This window comes from Symphodus melops (assembly GCF_947650265.1).
Source record: "Symphodus melops genome assembly, chromosome: 11".
Taxonomy (NCBI): Eukaryota; Metazoa; Chordata; class Actinopteri; order Labriformes; family Labridae; genus Symphodus; species Symphodus melops.
Genome location: NC_136701.1, coordinates 6,431,214 through 6,450,048, shown reverse-complemented (window position 1 = coordinate 6,450,048; position 18,835 = coordinate 6,431,214). Strand labels below are relative to the sequence as shown.

Below are 18,835 nucleotides of genomic sequence, written 5' to 3'. Positions count from 1 at the left end.
ACCGTGATTTTTATAAAATACTCAAAAAAGGGAAGCTGTTACTGAATTGTCAGGGACATACAACACTGGTTAATGCAAGTGTCTGGCATATTATATTTATTAGATCTCTCCTGCTCTTAGCTGAAATAAAAAATATTTCCCTATGAGCACATTCACAATACTTTAATGGTGTTAAAGTCCCGTAATTGAAATAAATAAAAACAAAACTGACTTCAGTTATTTCAATCTTGAAATTGGACAGTTGTTTTAATAAAAACGACAAACTACCAGAAGTTTTTCATTGACTATCATTCTCATTTAATGATAATACATGTCCTTAAAGCGACTTGACTTCAGAAATGATCTCTCAAATTGATTATTGCTACTACAGATCAGTTATTTCACTATTTGTAATTCTAGCTGTTTTTTTCTGTCTGTGTTAAAGCACAGCAGGCTCCGTGCAGGCCGCCCAGCAAAGAACAAACAGCTCCACGCTGTGCACACTGCTTCTTCATGTTTAAGGTTATCGCAGGCAAGAAGAGAGACATTTAACTCACGAACATGATCACATGCAGCTTTAAGAATTACACCATGATGGCCAGAGGAAATTAAGAAAGAAAGGAAAATAAAAAATGAAAGGATTTCAAAGAACAAACAGAGCCGATGGCAGGTTCATTATTTATATTCTTTACACAATATTTACAGACAGTGCCTTTGACTAATAAAGGATTTTCAAGAATATGGACAAACCGCAAATAAAATATCCAAGAAAACTGATAAAGGATAACAATAAGTTGAAGTGCAAAGGGATGGGGCAGTGTGATGTGACAAGAAAATCCACGGTTAATTTATGGGAAATGTAGGCTAGAGATTTTCTGTCAGTTTTTCATGGAAGCCATAAGAAAATAATACTGCACATTTTATCATGGACTAACCTATTCCGTTTTAACTTGATAAGGAGTCAATTTAAAACATTTTTTTCAGGATCTCGAGAAATTAACTCATAGACCTACTAATAACGAGAAACCGGCTCCGTTATCCCGAGATAAATAAATGGAGACCTCGAGAAACAACCGGTAAATAGCTTACTTTTTTTCACGGAAAAAAAGTGGCATAGCCTATAGAAAAAAGGCTAAAATAAAATATAAGGATATATTTCTCCATAGGGCTTCGACAGTTAATACAAAAACACAAATATTTTTTCGATTAACAAATGGCTTCAGCTTAAGTGACAGTATATTTGATAATAATAGTAATTATATAATAAAACCCTAATAATAATAATAATGGAGCAGTAATCTTCAGACCTCACAACACGAACATTCTGGTATATGCTAAATTGAGAGTCAGTTATAAAAAAAGGCCCATTATGCGTGTTTGAATTAATATTAAAACAATGTTGTAATATTTCATATTTGTAATTAAAGTTTAAAATACAGTTTATATACAGGATATTACAGGGTGAAGGTAGCTGCTGATTTAACAGCTCTGCAGCCTACTATAGAGGGTGATCCGGGGAACAAACGTCATCCTCTATGTCCACGTCGTCGTCGTCGTCGTCGTTCTCGTCCATCATGAACGCGTCCGGCTGCAGTCCGTGTGAGAGCTCCTCCGCGCCGCTCTTACTGTCGGTCAGCTCGCTCTCGCTCGAGTTGTCCGCGGATCTGTCTAACTCTCCGCCGGGGGTTTTCCGGTCGTCCTGCGCCTTCCTCAGCTGCTTCTTGTGTTTCATCCGCCGGTTTTGAAACCACGTTTTTACCTGCAGGGGATGGTTGGATGAAGAGGTGGATTATAGAAAAAGATCCTTCATTTTGGTTATTTTTTAAAGTCTGCCTATAGGCCTTACCTCGTAAAAAAGTAAGCCGGATTATATTTGTTTAATTGACTTTTTTTTTTAATTGTCACAGAAGGTCGGAGTAGGTTTGGAACAGACATTGGAACAGACATTTTATATAGACTCGCCTAATAATTAAGGCTAAAAACCTGAAAGGAGCCTGTGTAGGCCTATAGTTCTTTTTGAATAACCAAACTTAAATGTATTTACCTATAACAAAGTGGATACGCTGCTGTGTAGAACTACTTAAATTTAGCCTGTTTTTTTGTTTGTTTGTTTTTTTAACTCTGTCTTTTGACTGTAAAAAACATGAGCAAATACAGAGGAACACCACACAAAGACATTCCACTTCTGCTGTCAAAATAATGCTTTTAAGTGTGTGTGTGTGTGTGTGTGTGTGTGTGTGTGTGTGTGTGTGTGTGTGTGTATACCTGTGTCTCGGACAAACTGAGCGCCGTGGCCAACTCCACTCTCTCGGGGGTGGACAGGTACCGCTGGATCTCAAACCTCTTCTCCAGGCCAGACAGCTGCGAGTCGGAGAACACCGTGCGGGCCTTTCTGCGCCTGCAGTGCTTCCCCGGTAACTCTGCGTGGTGCTGGAACAGGGCCGGCATCTGCATCCCTGCAGACACACAACAGGCTTAAAAAATTATAACCACGTGAAAATCAGGGATAAACAAATGCAAACTTGAAATGCAACATCAGAATTCTACTCAAAGGGAGTTTGCTTGGTAATTTGGCCTAATTGACAACTTCTCAGGGCATCAACATTAGCCTTTTAAATTGAGGATTTTATTAAGTTATTATCCATTTATCAATGCAAGTTTAACGTTTTAATAAGTTTAAAGGAGAACTGAATCCATTCTGTGGAAAAGTGAGGACATTACTGTTACTAATATTTTCAAAATGCTTTAACCCTGGAGATAAGCTCATTTTTAACAGTCCAAATATTGTTTGTTAAGAGGACTCATTTTAAAAGCATCATTCACTCCAAGTTTCTTTCAATAGGCATATATGTTAATTTTAACTGGCTAGGTTACATTTTTTGGACTGTAGCATAATAGGCTGCAGTCCAAATAATAGCCACAATCGGTTTTAATTGCCAAGTTACATAGGCTACGAAGAATTGGTCTTGGTGTATTTGTCCAGTCCTATAAAAAAGTCAGGATGCACCTGTTGCTTAATGCCTCCCCCATGTGCATGCTCACCTGATGTAAAGAAGTACTGGTGATGCTCCGGCTTGTGGAGCGGGTGGTGCGGATGCGGAGCAAGTATCGGGGTCGGCATCAGAGGGTATCCGTACTCCAGGAGAGGCATGCGGGAGGTCAGGGAGCCGCAGAAGGGAGAGGGGAGGACCTCTCTCAGCGGCTTGGGTTTGTGCAACAAGATGTCCTCAATAAAAAACGACGTGGACCTCTGCGTGGGCGCCGCGGACGAGTAGTTGATACTCATGGTGATTGTTTGGGTTTGTTGTTTTCCACCTGCATCAGTGTGTGCCTCCTCGCGCTGCTCTGACGGCTTGATCAGTGTGTGTTTAAGCAAGGGAGCGAGTAGGCCTATATGTCGGGCATTAGATGACAGCAGGAGGACACACTTATGACAAGTATTTATTCAGACAGAGGGGCGGATTTGGGCAATTGATTTGCGCATCAGCCAATAGAAGCTGTGTTTGGGCGGTACTTGGTTCTGATTGGCCGACATGTGTTCAAGCCCGAATCATCGTTCGTTTTATAGCGACGGAAAATCAGGGCGCGAAGAAGTAGCCTACTGATGGTGTCGCTTAGCAACCATGCGGGTTTTTTTTTTGCTGGATTAGTGAGTATCAAATGACTTGACGTGGAAGAATTTTTCTTTTCTAAAATAAATTACAGAGCCTATATTTTAAACGTTGGATTCGCCGAATTCAATGTAGTCACCTATGTATGTATTTATTTTTGCCTGAAAGTTCCAGGAACAACTTTTATAAAACATTTAAATAATTTAAAACATTGATTGTATCACACAATTGACTTTTTTCAATCTCTCATCTTATCTCTAATCTTATTTATGGACCTGCACAAGTCATACATGAGAGTAAATGCTTAAATCAAGAATAACTTTTTTAAATTTTCCTTAGGACAATTAATTTGTGGGCTTTGTTAAGATTGTGTGTTGAGAAAAAACACAAAAAACAGAATGTCTTAAACTGCCATTACATAAGGCCAAATAGGATATGATTCAACCAATGAAAACAGAAATGTTAAATTCTATTTGAATAGGCTATTTATAGCAACAGTTTAAATGCTCATATTTTGCCGTTTCATTATTTCTCTTGAAACGTGTGTTTATTTCCATAGATACATTTTTGCGCAAAACAATGTGTTAATGTTTAAGCCTTTTGTCTTTCTGGCGTATTATACATTTGCACATTAGAATATTGGACATCTTTCTTTGCGTTTATTTCCACCCAAGATGTCTTTTGCCTAATTTTTACATTACTGTGAAATATTAGATCCATGAACCTCTGTGACTTTCCCATTAATTCGTTTCTTTGTCATGCACGCAGTGGGGGAACTAATGAAGAAAACTTTCAATTACATTTCGTTGAAAATAAAACACACGACCAGTGTTTTATCTGTGCAATTCACTTAGATTACCTCTGCACTCTTCCTTCATAAAAGTATTTCTGAATCGAGTGCTGCAGCCTATGTCACAGGAGGATTGTTCTGCTGCGGGTCTGTCTAGTAATTCCGCCCAAATTGGCTGTAATTGTCGGTATTAAAATCTGGAAGAGTACAAGTGCCGCTCCTGTGCCCATTTGCTAAAGAAAGCAGTGTGCTGTAATTTGTTGATATGGTGTTGTCATCACATTTCCAATCAGGCCGCTTAATGTGAAAGTGACTTAATGCAGGGAGAATTCACGCTGCAATGCTATTAGGCAATTAAGGGAGATGTTACAGCGGAAGTTGTAATCCTGGGGCTGCAGGACAGGATTTCCATCTGATCAGATGGACGGAGAACAAATTAATTACTGGGAATAAATTGTGCTGGGAGAAAGCTATTCTTCTGCAGGGGAGTGCGTGCAACCTGAAAATCAGCACACTTGCATGGTTGCAAATCAAACATCTTTTGTCACTTCAAGGACCGAACATTGAGACGACCTCAAGATAATCTCAGAAAAGAGCTGCTAAAAAAATGTACCCGAACCCATAAATGTTATTGGATTATATATAAAAAAGAAGAAGGAAATGGGAGCCATGCATACATGTTATGTCATTGAAAGGTTTGTTTCCTTGTTGGAAAATTAATACAGGAGGCAATGTAAATGTTTTTTCTTGTAGGTAATTGAGAAAATATAGGATGAACGTAATTGGAATAATATCTAGTTGCTGTTGTTTGGTAAAGCAATATCAATAATAGCAGCTGAAGAAAAGAAAGTAGAGCAGGTGGAAGTGTCCCTGCAGTCTCAGCTTTGTGTCATCGCCTCTACGCATCGCACCGGGATAACAAGTTGCTTTTAGGGGAAAATTAGAAAGTAAATGAAACAAATAGCGATGAAATCGTCTTAAGCATCCGCTCCTGAGGCGCAGTTAAGCTGCTTTCTGTGGCCATTTAATTAAGTAAAAATTTGAGCGGGTTGGGCAGTGCGTCACTCCGTTAAGTGGCACGTTTGGATAAGAGGTTTTCAGTGTTAATACCTGCAGTTTTTAGTGCAGCCGTGCAGCTTATGGTTAGCAACAGAGCAAAGACGAAAAAGAAAAAGAAAACCCTTGATATCAAGTTTTTTTCTTCTGGGGGAAAAGAGCATCTGTACTTTTGATCTTTAAATAAACAAGAATTAAAAGACTATAAATCGATGCATTCAGTTAGTCTAAAGCAAATAAAATATCTCGATTCCGTAGCTGGTAATGATAAGCTGAAAGAAAAAAAGGGAAGCTGTTACAAAAACAAATAAAATAATGATCCTTCAAGTTTGCTTGTGCTTTCATAATGGCTTTGCCGGATTAATGCTTAAACATACGGTAAATGTGCTAAAAAAACATGTACAGTGTCTGAGGTTTAAAAAAGAAGAGTCATATTTCCACAGTATTTTATTGAAATCACTTAAACTTTCCAGTTCATGCATGGTTCAGAGGTATGTGTGGGAGCCATACATTGTGCAGCCATGTTGGTGATGGATGGTTTAAGGTGCAGCTCCCATGATCATAGCTCATAGGTTAGTCCTGGATGATGGTTCAAGTCTTCTAATGAGAGTTAACACTTCTGGGGCATTCATGCATTCGATAAGCACAAAAATAGAAAATACCTGTAAAGACAGAAGGACAGGTGAGGTCTGCTATCGGGGGTTTAACATGAACATTTTAAGACTGTAATATTTACATTTACATTAGATGTTGTTGTTTATTGAAGACAACTGAAATTAAGCATTTGGTCCACCACACAGGTTGTTTCTCTCCTTTTACATCAAACCACAATTGTTCAATTCGACAATTGTTCATTATTTATTTAAAAACAAAGTCTTATTCAAGAGAGGGAGCTGACTCTTTTACATCATTGTTTGATAGACAAAATACAATAAAATGTAGAGTTTTACATTCATTATGTCAATCTGTAGGCTCCTTTATTTTCACAATAAAGTCACTCACCTAACTCAACACATATTGAAGGCTGTGCGCATTGTCCAAAACATAATGCAGCGCTTATATGATCTAAAAAGCAGGTAGTTCACAATTTGTGTTTTCGTTATCAAGTAAAAATGCCACATCAGGTCAAATAGCCTATTTATAGTTTTGCAGACATTTCAGTTAAAATGGATGTTTGTTTTTTTTAACGTTCCCTTGAAATATTCTTATATTCAGTTCAGCGTAGATCTGTGTGTCCAGCAGGTCCTGTGCAGAGTGCAGGACACTTCAGAGACAAGGTGTCACTCAAAGTATCTTTGATTAATGATTATTATTACACATTATTGATCATGCAGCTCAGATTGTGTCATGACATAGTTTTGATTTCATTTATAACACTTGCAGTGTACAATTAGGGCTGCAGGTTTTATGAATGGCAACATGTGACGTAAATAAATACATTTGATGTCTAAAAGGCAACACATGATATAATGTAAACTAAGTCATACACAAGAAGAGCATTTTTGGGCATGTTGCTCAAAGTTACTTCGTAAGATATTTTCTCCAAGCCTTTTATCTTCACCTCTCTGAGTGCATTATTGTTTATTGAGGTAAGGGACTCGCTCAAGGTTTTGACTTGAAATCAAGTTTATCAGCAAAAAAGATAACAGCCGAATGTCAGTGAGTGAAACAATCGCACAGGGACTTCTGCTACTCAGATAAAAAAACAAACTATACATTTCTTTGTAAAACGATTTCTGGGTTCTTTGCAGTCCACATGGGTCCTGTCAAGATGACGAATACCTTTTACATTGGCTCTGCTTTAATTCAATTCTTTCTCAATTGAAAATGAGTGTCCTTAATTTTTTGCTGTGGCATTAAAGTCAAATCTTGTCCTTTCATTCAATGAATTCATTCCTTCAGTCGTTTTCAAACATGTGCTCCTGAAAATGCATTGCCAACTGTACAGAAGTTGCAGCACCTTGTAAAACATAAAACCTGATACAGCTTAGTTTGTTGGTTTGCATGTTTACCTGAAAAGAAGGTGAGAACCACTGACACCCAGCCAATGATATAGGACCAGGAGAACCTCCAATTTCCATAGCGTTTCCCGTAGTAGTTAATTGTCACACCAGTGTACACTGCCATTGCTAGAAACACTAAAAAGCCTGAATGAGAAAAAAAGAAAACAAAAGAATTCAGAGGAAATTTTCCAGAAAGCTTGTACAAGGGGTCAGACAAAGTGATTAACAGCACCCTGCAGAAACAGCCCCTTTTTGTTACATTGTACACAGAAAAATGTTTTAAAGATTGTTGCATTAACTGTTAAAAGAAAGCAGGACAACATTTAGCATTATGGCCACAATAAATTATGAAAAATAAAGCAGGAGCTTTCAAAAACCTCTATATAAATACATTATCAAGACATATATCACACATCACATAAGTCACACATATGTTGAAATAGAGCCCGAGTTTAAATAACAGAATTTCCCCTTTGAACCAAGCAAATAAAGCAGAGGGAAGATACAGGCCAACTTACATGAGATGAAAAACAATATGCCTGCAGCAAAGGTTTTGTCAAACCTGTCGAATGACGAGTAATGGATGAAGGCCATAATGCCGATGATGATCCCGATGAAACAGGCAAGAAGAGATAGGATCATGAGGGCGCGGGTTGCGTCTAGGTGGGCTGTGAAAAAGGTCAAGGGTCAATAGGAGTCACTGCTGGGGTTAGTGTAAGCTAACAGAGGTCAGGCAGTGTTAACAAGCCAATATGATGAAGAACTGGCCAGGAAACATATTTGACAAGAACAACCAATTTTATGTTAGTAGTCAAACCTGCACAGCCAAACAACTTGCGTATATGCGGCCTTCTTTTTTCTTCTTTTAAATATCGTTATGTTGGCTCTGAACATTCTCATTAATATCACACCGCCCATAAAGCACTGTATTTAAAATTTTGCATGAAATAAAGTGGATGGAAATTAACATCCTTGAGTTGGTGAGAGATTTTACCCAACGTTGCAATACAATGCCAAAAATGAACAAATTACCAGACAAGTGTTTTCAGACATGTTTATGTAACTCTAATTTAGCTGTGGGGAAAAAGGTTGAAAAGTTGCTTTGGACAGGTCGATCCCATTATTTTGCTTCCAACCAAATTTCACCCTTAAAAACAGTTTGTACTCTGTGTTGCACAGCAGTATTCCAGGTTTCAATTAGCCTGAAGACCAATCAGCTCTAGCAGCATGGCGAATGTTTTCCATCATTGTCAAGACAGGATGAAGAAATTATTTAATTCAATTTTTGATAACTTGTTTTTCTGACTTTGAAATTGTCTCCACCCTGAAAATGTAAAATATAATATAATGCGGAGTCGTTTAACAATGCTGCACCTTTGCTTGTCAATGAACTTTGATTTTTTTCAGGGGTGCAGTGGCTAGTGCTGTTGCCTAACAGTGAGAAGGTCCCTGGTTCAAATAGGGCTTTTCTGTGTTGAGTTTGCATTTTCTCCCTGTTAATTTGTGGTTCCCTTTGGATATTCCTGTTTTCTCCCACTGTCCAAATACATGCTTTATAGGGTTGATTGCTGACTCTAATTGCCTGTTGATGTGAATGTAAGTGTGACTGGTTATCTGTCTCTGTATGTGTAAGCCCTGTAATGGACCCATAACCAGTCCAGGGTTTACCCCGCCTTTCATCCAATGACAGCTGGGATCATCTCCAGCCCAGAAAGGGAAAAATTGGAAGAGTTAATTGGACAGATTTTATTCTAAATAATTCTCCTATGTGCTGTAAGTTTGTCCCTTCTATGTTTGTCATTAACATATTTAGTCAACATCTTTTCCTTTGAGGTTTGGGTAGTGTACAAAGAACCTTTATGGCTTGTACAGGGATCAGCGATCAAGTCAACAATAGCAAAAGGCAACGTCAAGCCAAAAAAATTTAAGAAGTAAAACAGAAAGAATTTAAAAATGACTATAGCTGAGAAACATTTCACATTGACCGTAAAATGAAATGTGACTTCAAGTATGTAACTGCAACAATGACTGACATGGGTAATGCAGTGATATCACTTGATCAAGTTTATATCATTTTTTATGCAGATTGAGAAGATTTTATTTTATTTTTTTAGTGTTTGGCTTCAAAAATAGACAACTACATAAGTTAAATAATGGTTGGATATGGTTTGATAGTTTTGTAATCAACATAAGCAACAAAAATAATGTTGTAAAATTGATTAAAATTATTTGAGCTTACTTTTACAAGAAATGTCTTTCTATTATGCAGTTGACACTTGAATAAAACCTTCAAAAAACAAAAACAAAACATTTCAAGCTATTGTCAGGATGAGCTTCATGTGTGAAAGCAAACAGTCACATTTATTACCCTGACTGAATGTGCCTACCAGCTCTGTACAATTTTCTGTAATGTCAAGGAGCTGATGTGTGAACGCAGCAACAAATGTTCTGGAAGATTCACAGAGGGCAATGGGAGTCGGTGGTGGTGTTTATATCACCCACCTGGTGCAATCATTGTCCACTCAATAAAGCAGCTTTGTTCTTTTGTCCAGTATGTTCTTCTCTGTTCCCTGACTGATAGTGTGGACATGTCCATTTCCAACTTCACTCATGTGCAGGATTTCAGGGTCATTCTGTCTTGAAATTTTACTAGAAATTTTCGGGATTGCATGTGTAAAATATGTAAAAAAAAAAAAAAAAACCTGTTTCAAATTCAACCTTGGCCTACTGGTTTTGTGGCTCAGAGCAAAACACTGAGTGCCTGCCGCCAACCTTCCAATGTTTTTCCTTTGCTTCATTTACCTATGCTGTCACTGTGCGGAAAGCATTTCCCCGGCATGCAGTAGCGCCACAGGCCCTGATGCATGTAGTTGCTGGACTGACGATATTGCATCCAGTAATCGGTTGCTGTGGAAACGATCAGAAGGATGTTCCCCACGCCTGCACAGAACAGCCCTCCACCCATAAAGCTGTACATCCTGCACCTGGAGACAGACAGACAGAGAGACAGATGCACATACACACAAGGACATAAGGTCACTTAGCATCGGTGGTCAGTCGGCCACCTCCTCTCCACCTCAAACACACACACTTCAGGGAGAGAGCCTCTAAGTGTCAGTAATTGCGTTGTAATGAACATATTATTTCCACTGGATTGAGCTTTGGGGTTGCGGGTGTGTGTATTCTCCACTTTGTTCTCTGGGAGATCAGTCCTTGAAGATGGGCTTTACATACACCCTCACCCCCTCGTGCACAGACACACATGAGTCCAGTGATGCTTTGATACTTGATACATCTATTGCTCATTGTTCCACCTGGATGCAATATCCTACATCCACGGCCTCTTTCTCATGGAGAGCAGTCATGGATTTTTTCATAGGAAAAGATGTTAGAATGATATATCTTGTTATGTTTGAAAGCTGAACGTAATGCTTGTTGAAGAGCTTTGTGTATCCATTGAAGAGCTCTGGATAACATATCCCTCTGAGTATCCTCTCTGCTAAGCTCCAGCAGCTGCCTCAATCTAAAACCAGGGCGCCTTCAAATCTGATTGATCCGCAGTACATCAAACAAAAGAAAATAGTGTTGAAGTTTTATGGTGCTTTCAAAATTACAATCTTTTTATTTTGGCCAATTGGAGTTCAATTTTTTCAGATGGATTTATAGTCTTGCAAAAACAAATAAGTGGTTAATTGTGTTTTCACTCAGAGAGAGAGGCCTTGACTCTGTTTTGTCTCAATCAAACCATTTAACATTACTACAAATGGCGGTGGAGCAAGAAATCCTCACAACCATAACCATAATCTGCAAAGAGTAAATGTTTATCTCCATGGGACTTTTGTGAATAATCACATTTAAGACTTTCAAATGAGGTGAGTCAAAACCTTTGCATCTGTGTTATAGATTTCCTCTGACAGCACTGTTCAGCTCCCAAAGCTGTTCCTCCAAGGGAGAAATATAGCACAGAAATAAATAATGATCATCATAACTATCTACATCTACACAAACAGTTAATGGATTAAATGCAGTTTTACCTTACCTTAATCAACCTTTTTAATGAAAACGGTAAGCAGACAGGGCGACCTGACAAAATACAAAAAGATCCTATAATGACAGGACCAGCAGTGTTGCAGCAGGCTAACAGCACTAACGCTTGACCGGGTGAATAGGGAGAAACTGCGGCTACAACAAACACAGTGCTATGACAAAAGGCCAGGCTGACCAGTGGCCAATCAGCATCCACTGGTGCTGAGGTTTGGGAATCTGCTGAAAAAACAGAAATGTCCAAAGCTTGGCAAGCTGAAGTAATACTGATGACTGCATGGTTTTGATTGAAAGTGGAGGGCTGAACTGGCTTTAGAGAGGGCCAAGTCCAGCAGGTGGACAACAGTCGGATTTTTGTTAAATTCTAACAGCCGAGTTTAAAATTCCTATATATCAAGTCTATATGTATGCCTGTTAATTCAATACTTAGATGTTCTTAGTAAATTTGTTCATACATACACACACACACACACACACACACACACACACACACCTACACACACACACACACACACACACACACACACACACACAACATAACTTCAGTCTGCCATCAACATAGTGTGTTCAGGGGCATAAAGTAAGGGGAGAGCATACATGAGCCAGCTGGAATTGTTTATTTATTTATTTTTATTAATTGTCCACTGAAAGACTGCATGCCTGCACCTGACTCTTAAAGGGAACTAGAACGGAAACTTCAATTGACTTGATTCATTCCAAAAGTGTTGGCCAGGTTTGATGCAAATACAATATGTCTTTAAATATACATCCACATATGGTCACTTACGCCAAAAAAACCTAACATGGTAAAGAATTACCAAACTTAAGTGCATTAACAGTCAATAAACGTTTCATGTATTTATTGGTGATGATATAACATTAAAGATATTGACAAAAACACTCTAAGATTCTGTACAGACGTAAACAATAAATGGTGCAATGATACAATGACTATTGGATGTTGAAGGAGTCAACACACTTTTTGTAGGAGACAGGGTTTAGGCAAGAAATGTCAGTGGATTGTTATAAAAAAGGAGGCAGACAGTTTTTCAAGGGAAATAAAGATCACTGTTGTTGATCAATTTGTAACAATGATAAATAGTCACTTTCTGTCAGAGATTTTTTAAATTTTATTTCATTTTTTTGTTAAAATTTTACTTTGAAAATGTGCAACACTGAAGGTAAATGGAGGCAGCCGATGTTTGAAGAAGCAGCTCACACCATGACAGATCGCCTCTCTCTGCGCTCACTTTATGTTTCCTATTTTCTGACCATCAGCTCACTGTGTTTGCTCCTGTTTTCCCACATCCAGCCGGGCCTCCCATTCCTTTGACACGCACACACACACATGCACAAACCCCGAAGATGAAAGGAGAAGAGTAGCTCCATTACCTGCATTACAGCAAGTTGCTCAGACCAATTGACAACAACAAAATGCCCCAGAAAAAGCATTTTTTTTCTGCCTGAGATTTGAGTGCTGTACTTACATCTAACTTCATTTTTATAGACCACAGCCTATTTTCTTCCATCGGGAGTGTGGCAGCCAGGAGGGCACCATCAAAGTGGACAATATGCCTGTGTGACAGCAGAGTAAATCCATGTTCTTCTTGAATCCATCCAGCTTTTGAGAGATTAATTTTGTTTTGGAAAGTCTACATTTATGTGGTATCATGGGTGGGTAAGGAGCTCATGCAGCACTCAGGAGGTAATGTGACAGGGATAATTACACAGAGTATGTGGCTGGCAGCCGCACATTATTGTGGTGAAGTCACTATAAGCTTAGGGACGTCAGAAATCCTGCAGCACATGTACTCATTCATGAGCACCTGCTGTCCAGGCAAAAAAGATCCAGATCTCAGGAAACTCTTTGTCTGTGTATTGTAACATGTGTTTAAGCGTCATTTTATGATTACCGATTTAGGATAATAACTGTATGATGGGTCAGCAAAATGGTTAGGTTTATTACCTTGCATGGTTCCCAAACTCTAAATTAGGTATGATTTTTTTATTTTTTTATTTAATTGATGCAACAACTTTTTTTTTTTATGACCCTTCATGTGGCCCTGCATAGTAAATCAAGTGTTTTCAGTGTTTGTTCTCAGTATTTGCTTATTTCTCCTTAGGTAGACGTTGTGCAGAGCCACCATGTGGACACAATGCATTCACTGGATGATGAATTTGTATAACACTGTTTGGCCAAGCTTATGACTGAAAATGAAAAGTATCAGCATTCATGGCAAAACAAACACTGCAATGCAAGGTTACTTGGTTATTCAGGTTAATCAGCTCAAGCTAAAATATTGATTATGGTTGTATGATGTATTTTTGTGTTTGTATTGTTGGCTGCTTGTTGTCTGTCTGAAACTCTGTTGCTTGTGTTGCTGATTGCTTTGTCCGGGACACTCTTAAAAAAACAGATTTTTAACCTCAATGAGTTTTTTTCTTCCAGGTTCTTAAATATCCTAAATCCTAATCCTAAATTCCTAAATAAAATAAAAAAATTGATGTTTTATAAAAAATTTGTCTATTTTATTTCTTGCTTAAAATATACAACACTGTTTCTCATCATATACAGTCCCTGCTAAATGTACCACTCTAAGAGATCCAATTGTATCAGTCAGAACCTTCGATCCACATGTGGTAAGTGATCGATTGGCTGTTCATCAGATGAACTTTCATGATAGAGATAGATTGTAAAATCAACAGCTGTTTTAAGATCCTTTGAAAAGTTTAAGTTTAAGTTTAAAAATCTATATATATTTTTTTTATGTCCAAAGTCGAGGGCGAAGTGTCAGACACATTATCAGCGCCCAGTAGAAACAGCAAACTCCTTAGAATGACATGTTTAACTAAGCCAGATGAGAAATGCTTCCGTCACATAATCATTGCTAACAAGATTAGAGCTTTGTCCACAGGGGGCGCCAAAATTGACACAAACCGAGACTGGGGGGAAAAATGATGGATGACCTGCTGGTTGCTTCCAGAGTTGGTTTTGTTTGTGTAGCGTTTTTCTCCTTTGTTGAATTTATTAGTTAGCGGTTAGCTGCAATCATAAGACGCTATTTACATAACGGCTATCGTCATCCGACGTACACGCTGCCTACCAAATAGGGCACGGGTGGCTGTGGAAACGCAAACAGAATCGGGCTTAATCGAACCAAACCGTATGAAACTGTACTGATCCGTACCGGACTGCTTTGTGGAAATGGAGCTTAATAATCAGTTTTTGTTTGTATCTGTTTCTCTCTAAATCATAACTGTCATAGTAAAGGTAGCATTATACAGGTAAATTCCCATGATGCTTAACAATTTCATAACCCTGTAAATAAAAAGTAAAAAACCTTTTGGATTCCAAAAAGGTTTAAAATACGCAAAAGATGTAAATATTAGAGACACTTTAAATTATTGTTATTGTTTTATATAAACTCTTTTTGAGTTTTTAAATCCTGCCTATAGAAACGACATGACTACAAGTATGTGTCGAAATGAACAAAAACAACATGAGTTTCCAGGTGTGCCATGAACAGGGCACAAGGCCACACAAACCTATAATGGCCTCTGAAAGTTATTGACATTAGCGTGCAAAATGCTTCTGAATCTTTACGTCCCAGATACGCTTTGCCTAAATGCTTAAATCAACTCCTCGGAATTGAATTTTCAAGCCTTCAAATGGCTAATTTGTGCAGCAAGTGCTTTCAGCGTTTCTCAGCAAATGAACGGCAGCCTTAATCATAAGAGCATGTGGCTGGCGCTGCCTCTCCACAGCCGCCCAGGAGACAGACAGCCGCGTGGATGGGGAGAGAAACATTTCCACTTAACCACTTAAATGAATATATCAAGAAACTAATTTGCCATTTTAATTGCGTGATTTAGGAAGACGCTACTTCACTTGCCCCTCTTCCATCTTGGTTGATTTCCGATGTGAGCACACATTAGATTGATCTATGAAAGACTTCAGGAATCACAACACTTAAGTCTTTTCATTTTCCTTCCCTAATGAAATAATTGAAATTCCTGTCAGTGTCTGCACTTAAGCCACACACAACACTGCTGGCGTCCTGTGTGTCTGAATGAACCGTGAAAGGCTTTTTTTCTTTTCTTTTTTATCTTTTTGTAGTCTGTCCTTTTCTTCATTTCTCTACCTTTTTCCTTTTTTTTGTTTTCCACAGCCAGACTCATTCCATCTGTCATGCCCAGAAATAGATCACTACATCCATTTTGTTGAGATTTGCCCGTCCCATTAAGTGATTGCTTGCAGAAATGGCAGGGGACATTTCTTCTGATACATTCCCTGAAACAGCGCTGGCAGACATTAAGGACACATTATTGAAACCCATTTTCTCCCAGCCACAAGGATATCCATTAGAGTGGCACACAGCCCTAAATTTTTCCATTTTCTCCCTCACCAAACTTGACTTTATACATTATTTCTGCCTCTGTTTTGTAATTTGCAGCCACAAATTATATCAGGGAAAAGCCATCTCGTAGCATGTGGCTCCTCTTCCCAGGGCTATTTGCCAAGACTTGATTTTGAAGTGTCAAAATGGGCCCATCGTTACGGCTAATCATGACTGACAGCTGAGTGCTTTAAAGTCCATACAAGTTGGCCCACACTGGAAACTTTTCATGTGTTTGTGTTTGTGTGTGTGTGTGTGTGTGTGTGTGTGTGTGTGTCTATGTGTATTTTCTTTCCACTCTGTGCACAAGCAATGCAACTTATGCACATGGATGCTTTTTAGACAGAGCAAATCTCTTATTTCTGGAGGCCAGTTCTTCTCTGTTTTCAAGATGTCAATCAAAATATGGCCTTAGTGGAGAGAGACATTTTGCCGTGTTGCTTTAACTGCTTTGTTATCAATGCAGTCTGTATTAATACAATCTAAAATTAATATAATCTGTATTATATTGGGCTGATAACCCCACCTAATTTAAATATGAATATTGATGTTATTCCATTTATAAAATCAGTTACAACAGAAAAATCCTTCCGACAAGTTGGAGGATGTTTCATCATTTGCATTCAACCTTCAACAAAGTTGTATCTTGTGTATGAAATAAAGATTTTGGAATTACCTTCTGTGCTTGACTGAAACGCGTCTGCTCTCACTATGTGAATGTGTGACAGGGTGAACATGTCATAGTGAACTGGTGCTTGAATGGTCTAGAAAAAAATGTGTTTTATTTATTTTCTTTTATTTTGAAGCCATTTTTGTCTTTAAAAGTTTTGTTGAAAACTGGAGCACACTGCAATTCTTCACAACATTCCCAGCATGTGTGTTCTCATCACCACGCAGGATTTCAAGTTTGCTGATTTCCCAATAGTTGCTGTACCACCTCCTCTGCCTCTCCAATGTGCTTCAGTATTTCACCTGTAAAAAATGTTCATGTTCATGTTCAAAATTGATCATGATTTTACTGTACTGCACACTCATTCAGAGACAGCTTCAGGATATTGTGCTATGATAAACACAATACCCGCTAAAAAGAAATACATTCAAGAGATCCACCAACAAACAGGTCAAGCCTTTTCACCGTGTTGTGTGGAGCACAATCAGAGGCATCAGAGAGCAGCTCAAAGGCCACAGCAACCCCCCGCTGAGCTGACATTCTCAACGTGCCTTGCCCATTAATTCTGTCATTGTTGCAGCCCCGGCCTCCTGGAGTCCTATCAAAGACTCAATAACCACTGCTTAACTAAAGTCCAATGGCAATTCCCCCCATCTCTCCCTCTCCCCTCTGTCAGCCGCTCACTCTCTGCTATAAACCATCTGACAGCATGCGGTTGTGCGAGCAACTGCCTTTCACTTCGACATGGCTGGGCTGAAAAGGCCATTATTACCCTGTAATTGTGGGAGTCAAACCCAATTAAGCAAATCTGTATGGGGGCAGATGCTGCTCCCTCACTCCCCCCAACTACACACGCACACGCACGCACACACACACACACACACACACGCACACACGCACACACGCACACACACACACACACACACACACACACACACACACACACACACACACACACACACACACACACACACACACACACACACACACACACACACACACACACTGTTTGCCCTTTCTCTTGCATGCTGTCACTTCACTTAGTAGTCTTGATCTGTGATGCAGACTGAACAAACGGCAGCCCGGATCCCCAGCTGAGAGGGACATGTTGCTAATTGAGTTCTCACTGGTCATTTGCTCCTTCTAAGTGAGCAAGAAGAAAAACAGAAAACTGCTGCCTCATCTGCTGAGGCCATGGGAAGAGGAAGTGAAATGCCACTCCTGTCGGCAGCAAGCGAAGGAAAAAGAGGCGAGCAAAAGCCATTTAATCCACAGGGAAGGCAGCGAGAAAAGAGGGGCTTAGGCCTGCTCTGCCGCTCCAGCAGGGATCCACAGAGCAGCGAGGGTCTACAGCTCCGAGAGCAAACGCTCCCATTCAAGCAGCACGCCACCCCCTGAGTCCAACACTTCCTGTCTCTGGGAGGTTTGACTCTGAAATGAGGAGAGTGGAACTGAGGCAATGTTCACGCTTACATGGATAAATCTGAAAATGCATCTCATTCTGTGCTCTTTCCTCTCTGACCCACTGAGCAGGTGTTTCTTAAGTGTCAAAATGTAGATTTCTCAAAAGATTTGCAACCCTGGATATGTATAATAAAGACCATTTTCTGTCACTCAAATTCTTTATTTTTTAACTTTATATATTAACTTTCAATATTAATTTATGTTTAATCATTGCATCATTGTATGCCCTATCACTGTCTGTCGCCCCACATGTATGTCCTGTTGTCTCACATGTATCTCCCTGTGCCTGTGTTCACCCTCTGTCGGCGTGCTGCCCTTAAAACTGTACACTCTGTGGAAAAGAATTTCCCCTCGGGGACAATAAATAAAAAAGTCAAAAGTCAAGTCATATTTATGAACCTAAAGGAACGATGAGATCTGACAAGTTGATTCAGAGGTTTGGGTGCAGTAAGGATGATGAATGGAACTCTATCACTACATCTGTTTTGCACTTTATTCTTTGTGCCTTCAACAAGAAACAGTTCTTGTTGAAATTGTGCAGCCACTTGACAAATGTTGCATTCATTGTAATATCCTATTCAGATCAATATGTCAATATGACCTGTATAACTGAACAGCTTTGTATTTCAAGAATTTTTTTTCTATGTAATTTTACTTTTGACAACAATACACAGGTCATTGATAAGAATCTGTCAAGTTCTCTGCTGGTTTAACAATTGTGACAAACTTAACAACACTCCAGCCTATGAATGTGCTCCCTGTAAGAGACAGAGCATCATACGTAAATTTACTGGACGAGGACTAACATATTCTACAGAAAA

General features: G+C 39.0%; 3 protein-coding genes across 5 annotated transcripts in view; 1 reads left to right on the top strand and 2 right to left on the bottom strand.

The window, feature by feature from the left end:
- jhy (junctional cadherin complex regulator) overlaps positions 1-629 on the top strand; it is a 29,938-nt gene extending 29,309 nt beyond the window's left edge. The window contains exons 9-10 of the mRNA XM_079356348.1: positions 425-484; positions 534-629. Of these exons, the coding sequence (XP_079212474.1) occupies positions 425-484; positions 534-560 (87 nt within the window). The 3' untranslated portion in view covers positions 561-629. The remainder of the gene's footprint in view (positions 1-424; positions 485-533) is intronic.
- Positions 630-655: 26 nt separating this feature from the next.
- On the bottom strand, positions 656-3,552 carry bsx (brain-specific homeobox). 2 transcript variants are annotated; one of them, XM_079356361.1, is made up of 3 exons: positions 3,022-3,552; positions 2,245-2,453; positions 656-1,738 (listed from the first exon to the last, which is right to left on the bottom strand). In XM_079356361.1, the coding sequence occupies exons 1-3, from the start codon at positions 3,263-3,265 to the stop codon at positions 1,478-1,480; spliced, it is 714 nt and encodes a 237-aa protein (XP_079212487.1). In that variant the 5' UTR covers positions 3,266-3,552; the 3' UTR covers positions 656-1,477. The 2 variants fall into 2 exon arrangements, with proteins under 2 accessions (XP_079212487.1, XP_079212488.1); XM_079356362.1 differs by having other exon boundaries at positions 2,245-2,435.
- Positions 3,553-5,865: 2,313 nt separating this feature from the next.
- Positions 5,866-13,162, bottom strand: lim2.1 (lens intrinsic membrane protein 2.1). Of its 2 annotated transcripts, none has more exons than XM_079356256.1 (5): positions 12,971-13,162; positions 10,242-10,423; positions 7,958-8,107; positions 7,449-7,583; positions 5,866-6,098 (listed from the first exon to the last, which is right to left on the bottom strand). In XM_079356256.1, coding segments are annotated over exons 1-5 (531 nt in total). In that variant the 5' UTR covers positions 12,973-13,162; the 3' UTR covers positions 5,866-6,036. The 2 variants fall into 2 exon arrangements, with proteins under 2 accessions (XP_079212382.1, XP_079212383.1); XM_079356257.1 differs by lacking the exon at positions 12,971-13,162 and adding an exon at positions 11,479-11,626.
- Between the last annotated feature and the right edge of the window lie 5,673 nt (positions 13,163-18,835).